Source organism: Hyperoodon ampullatus (assembly GCF_949752795.1).
Source record: "Hyperoodon ampullatus genome assembly, chromosome: 13".
In the NCBI taxonomy this organism is placed as follows: Eukaryota; Metazoa; Chordata; class Mammalia; order Artiodactyla; family Ziphiidae; genus Hyperoodon; species Hyperoodon ampullatus.
Window position 1 is genome coordinate 2,331,318 of NC_136926.1, and position 6,000 is coordinate 2,337,317.

Sequence of the window (6,000 nt, forward strand, 5' to 3'; positions counted from 1 at the left end):
TCTGGATTTGGTTTTGAGTGTGCGTACATTGATGCGCGCCTACTTCAAAGGTATTCCAGGAAATGAAAACTGCTTACATTAATGTTTCATTTGAAAACTGAAGTGATTCTTTTTGCTAAAACGTTTGGAGTTTATCAGATAAGTTATGTTGACTGTGAACCCTGTTGGTTTTAAGTAATGAAAACCCTTTGCAGCCAAAGTCGGTCTCTCTGCTTTTCTCAGTTGCGTGGGTTCCAATTCCAGAGTTCTCTGTTTCTTGGGTCATTCTGTGGAGGAACGTAACAAAACTCACGGGACTGGAAGTTCTGAAAACCACTGGTTACACATTTGATGCAGTGAACACTTTATTCTTTGTTTACGTTATTTGCTAATCCTTTGGTTTGGAGGAAAGAAGAGAATTATTGGAGCCGTGGACCTAAGACGTTAGGTAGCGCTCGCGCTAAAGCTTTGCAAACGAGCTTTAGTATCTTTATCTGAATCTTCACGTGTGTCGTGCGTGAGTGAAAGCTCTTCTCAGGAAACAGTGAAACTACAGAATTAAGTTCTGATTCAGGGACTGGAAAGCTGTGTGTCTCACTGTGGGAACTCACCCATTGCTTCTTGGTCCCTTTCTCTCCAGTGGGGAAAGGAGCAACACGAAGCACCAAACCCGTGCTTTCAGGGCCTGTCACCCTCCCACCTGCTGGAAGACGGCTGTTGGGTTTACGATGCTTCTCTCAGTGCCAGTCAGGGGGAGGTTTCCAATGTGATGGCAAAAAAGGGAGTTTCAAAAACTCCTTGTCAAGAGGGAGTTTCAAAACGTTCGGGAAACATGGTCAGATTCTGAGCGCAGATTTACCCATAACAATGGCCCATGGACGTTCTCAAATAAGATGCACGTCTGGGCTTTAACGTCAGCCTGCAAAGCATCTCACCCTGCTTTTTTCTTGGGAATATCTGAGTGTTAAGTATCTTTGAGACGTAAGACATGGTTTCTTACATAATTCTGTGTTACCACCTTTTGAAATATTGAGCTTTAAAGTAAAGTGAGGTGATGAGGTCCACGTGTGAAGTGCTTTGGCTGGTCCAGGCACAAAATGGACTTTCACTTAAAAAAAATCATTAAAAAAGGGCAGTTCCCTTCCTTTCTCCATGACCTAAACAGCACGTCAGTCCAACGAAAATTTCCGCGAGCAGTTCCCTGGTTTTACAGAGATAAAAGGTGGTCGGGGGATACATCTTCTCCTGAACCGGCAGAGCAAGCCTCATTCTAGCAGGTGGCTGGAGCAGTGCGTTACCCGGAGTGGCCACCGGTCAGAACGTGATGTTTGTTTCAAAAAGCATCACCATCTCTCCAACTCAAGGCCTGGCATCTGAAACCACACACAGCTTGTTCAGCTTCTCCCTCTGCTGTTAGGTGCGTGGTTGTTGAGATGTTGGCCGTCTCTCCCCTCTCCTGGTGTCCTGGTTCCATTCCCGGGGCAGCTGAGTTAGCCCCTGAGAGACCAGACGGCACTAGTGGAGTGTGGTTTGTTTTATACGGTGTGGCAGGGGCAGTGAAGGACTTAACGGCCAGTAACAAACAAACAAGAAAGAAAAGAGTGTAGGGGCTTATTACATAGATAACTGATTTCTGAGTTCACTGACCTGGCTACATAGGTCTGTATACATGAAAAAAAATCAGCTGTATGTCTCAGTCCATCAGAAATTTACCAAAAGAATGTGGTCATGCAGCTTTCTCATTGATGAAACCTAATATTTCGAGTTCTATAACAGTTTATCTCCAAGTAGTCTGACCTCATTAAATTAAAAACCCCTCTTTATGAGAACTGAAAGTTGTCAAGCAGAATTAATCAGTGTCCCATAACTTAGATTTTAAAACAAATTCCAATAGTCTTTGATTTTAAATGAATGATGTCTTCTAACATGGCGGTGTGGAATTAACCACGATGTAATCGGCTTGCTTTTCTTTGACAGAAAAAGTGGATGATTGTTGCTGTGTCGCTTGTTCTGGTGGCTGTGATTGCTCTAATTATTGGTTTATCAGTTGGCAAATGATGTGGTGGCTGACGTCAGCGTGCGTGCCTCTCTGCCGGCGCAGCAGTAAGTAACTAATCAACTAATCTGCTTATTCACTCTCCCAATTAGCTAATAGTGGTGCTTGCCCAACTAAAAAGTACTGGAAAGCAATAAAAGGCTGCCAGTGGAGCGTTTGCCTGACTTCTGTGCTGAGAGCAAGCTTAGGCTGGGCGGCCGTTCATTTCTAAACCAGGGTCGTCTCCCTGTTGGTTTCGAAGCCTCCGCTGGGTTTGCCTCTGTTACTAAATGTGACGGTGCGGGCGGCAGCCCCTGACCCTCCAGTCTTCGGTTTTTGGTCCGGGAGGATGCTCCCTTCTTAAAGAAGCCCTTCATTAGTGGACTAACCTTAGCAGTGAGGTTAATTCTCAATTAAAAAACTAAAATGTAATGTTTAATTTATCTCTTAAGTTTTAACTCTTCAATAAGTGCAGCAGCCGAAAGTTGCTTTGTGAACTGTTTATTTACTCGTCATTTCACTGTGGAATTAGAGGGAATGGAATGAGAGCTGTGAAGAACACTCAGTGGAATTAGAAGACTCCCTCTCACTTGTTTCCATTTGTCAGTGTCTAGTTTGTTTTAAATGTGGCCGCATTAAAGAGAAAACTTGTGCTGAGTGAGCATGCCTGTTAATTCTTAAGGATTCGGAATACAAAAGATACTCAGTTCTTTATGTAGAGTATCTTTATTTTTGTTTTCTGTATGAGTATCACCCCTCTCCAAACTTCAGTAGATTTTGTGTTTTTCCTCCTTTTTTTTTTTTTTTTAATGCATTTGGAATCATCCTTTTGCATTAACTCTTAAGTTAGAATGCTGCCTGGTGTATTAAATTTGGACATACCAGTTATTTATCTTAAAACGTTTGTTTGGCGTGATCATTGTGATTAAAATTATATCTAGATTGTGACAGGTAGTCCTTGATGAATTCATTATTTTCTCGTGAAAGCACCTGCTGGCTTGGTGCTTTCACGTGGCACTTTCTTAAAGAGAAGACGAGGAGTTTCTCAGCGTGAGCGTCTGTGCACTGAGGACCCTCCACAGGCGAGGGGCCCTTGCAGTTACTGTCCCAGCGTTCACATAAGCCACCACCTTGCACTCGCGGTCGTTCCCGGTGGAAGCTCTGGGATGTTGGGTTTGTTAGCGATGCATTTTTCCAGAAGGCAGGAGGAAGGAAGGCTCTGTGTTTTCATCAGGCAGGATGTCCGTGTATCCTTCCATGCTTCCCTATTACGTCTGCTGAAGAAGTGGTGTATGTGATTTTCCTTCATTAATAATGTATTTAAAAACTATTTTTATAATTTCTTATGAACTATGTATTTTCTTAGCTTTTCCTAGTGGCCATAATATGGCTAGTTGGATGTGCTTCCACTACAGATAAACTTAATTTTAGACTGGATGCTGTGGTGATGCGGTAGACGGAGGGCAGGCTCCTCCCAGCAGGGTCCCCCGGGAGCCCTGGGCTTGCCCTGTGCCCTGGGTCTGGCCGACGGGGTGGTGTACTTTCGTGCCTTTAAGCACGAGTGAACACAACACAATGCTCATGAATAAGAAACACATCAGAGAGCACACCAACGGGTTTTCTTTTTTAATACAAATGCAGTGGTTGATGTCTTTAATTATACTTTTAAAAACTATTCTTTCAGCAAGTAGTTCGGTACAGCCCTCCTCGGGGCCTGTAGGCCTGTGTGGAGGGAATCCTACTCCCTGGAGCCCTGCAGCGAGGCCAGGGTGCCCGGTTTTCTATCCAACGACACCGCTAAGAGGACACGTGGCCCAGGATTTACCTGTAGTAGGTGGTGGCTTGACTCCCAGGGGTGTGCGTGGGCCACCAAGGAGAAGTCCAGGCATTTGGCTTGAGTTGTGAGCAGGTTATTGGGCAAGAACGGTCATTAAATCTATGGCATCGAGGGTTCAGGAGCTCAGCTGTCGTGGAAGTCAGGAGAGCACCACTGAAAGCCAGGTGTGGACGCAAGCACGTGCATACGTGCCACCCAGAGACTCGGCAGCGAGGGTCGGAGCCTCCTGGTTGTCTAAGGTGGTTGGGTGCAGTGAGGTTGACGGGGCACAAGGAGCAGGGTCTGGAGCTGAAGGGCGATGCCAGTGGGAAGGGAGGCTGATAGGCTGAAGGAAAAAGGTGTGTCTAGAAAGGTGCTGAGAGAGGCTCCCCGGGAGACACGTGAGGAGGGTGCGAGCATGGTCGGGACCAAGTCCTCGCTTTCCAGGAAATGCACGTAATGTTAACAAGTAACAGGGAATTTGAGGGCGTGATGTCCGGAAGGCAGCGATCCCAGGGTTCTGCATAATTGACGTGAAAGTTTACCCAGGGGCCCGGCTGTGCTCATCTTCATGCAGTAATCGACGGCGCTCTTGGCAGGTTAATACAGATGCAGAGCTGACTGGTTTGAGCAGCTGCGCTTTCTCAGATGAACGTGTGCCATGAGTTCGCTAACTGTGATTTAAAATGATGGATCTCTGCTGTTTACAAAGAGAACTCGAAGTCAGACAGTGTGGTGTGCCTTTCATCTTCGTGAATTCCTCCTGTTCGCCCGCAGACGGGTTTCCTGGAGAGACTAGATTTCTTAAGCCAAAGGTTGTTTAGCTTTTCGGCTGTGCAACGGTGCTTGTTAATTGAAAGCAAAAAGTTAAATGTTATATTGCCTTGCTCTGGGCCCTGGATGCAGCAGAAGACCGAGTTAATGGCTTGTTGATTTCTTACTTGCATCATACCTCAGTGTAAAAAAATGTATAAATAAGATTTTTTTTCAGCAAGTGAGAAATAAATCCATTTAAAGTTTTAAAAAGATGTACAACGCATCCAAGAAATAACTGTTTGGGATTTTCTTGTGATCAATAGAACGTGTTCATGAAGCCCCTACATGGTGTCAAGTAGACATTGCCTTTTACCTCCAGGAGTAAATAGTTGTTGTCTTAAGAATACGTATTTTAAGTTATTAAATTCATTTAATATACATGTGTCTATAACTTAGTGCTTTGCCTCTGGAACTTTCCTTCCCCACCCCTTCCTTTTCTATGACCTGTAGGGGTTCTTTCTTGATGATGGGCTTGTATTTTAAACCTTCTCAAATTCCAGGAGAATTTTGTTAGGAAATGACATTAGTGATTTCTTTCCTTTGATATCTTGCAAATTAATAAATGTTTTTCTTTATCTTGCAGAAAATGATTTTCATTATTATTTGCGTAGTTATTTTGCTTGTGATCCTTGGAATTATCCTAGCAACAACATTGTCATAGCAACCATGTCCCAAGAGCCGTTTATCCTTGGAGTCCGACCACATCTGCAGCAAATGAGCCTCCTCCCATTTCATGAATGAATCCTAGACATTGTGACACGTGGCATTGAGTGGACTTTTTATTAGTGAATTCAAGGAGAAAACACAACAGAATGTATTGTTTGGTGAGAAAAGCAGAATGGATGTGATGAGTTAACCCAAACATCCTCGGACTCTACATAACACACCACAAAAAATTAACAATGTGAAACTGGTTTCAATGGCCTTAAAATAAGGAATTATTGAAATTTTCAATTTTTTTTATATTTCAGTGTTAAAAATATATGTGAGGTTTACTTAGGAATGTCTTATGTTATGAAGCTATTAGATGTGAGGTCTAAGACTTTCTTCCCTCTCCCAGCTAACATGCTGATTGAGACGTTTTTGTACTGTGTTTATGTTTGCAAAAATTATTTTTATTATCACAGAGCTGTTTTGTAAGATATCTATAATTTTAAATGTTTATAAATTGTTTAATATATTAACATCTTAATTTACTCCAATTTTATATATTAACTATTGCCTTTTAAAACAAATAGGAAGGTTCATGACATTAGAGCCATTTTTGCACAGTTGTTTACAAAGTTTGCCATCGGCCTAGAAGACATTGGTTGCAAGGTTCCCCAAAAAGCCTTTCTAGTGCCTTCTGTTAAAA

At 43.1% G+C, this 6,000-nt stretch overlaps 1 protein-coding gene across 2 annotated transcripts in view; it reads left to right on the forward strand.

Moving 5' to 3' along the window:
- The window catches only part of STX2 (syntaxin 2), a gene marked incomplete at both ends in the record, with an annotated part of 43,283 nt that extends 37,976 nt beyond the window's left edge, over positions 1 to 5,307 (forward strand). The window contains one exon of one of the 2 annotated variants that reach the window (XM_079717096.1): positions 5,230 to 5,307. In XM_079717096.1, the coding sequence (XP_079573222.1) occupies positions 5,230 to 5,307 (78 nt within the window). Of the gene's footprint in view, positions 1 to 1,956; positions 2,038 to 5,229 lie in introns of those variants that run through there. The other variant, XM_079717095.1, reaches the window with a different exon arrangement.
- Between the last annotated feature and the right edge of the window lie 693 nt (positions 5,308 to 6,000).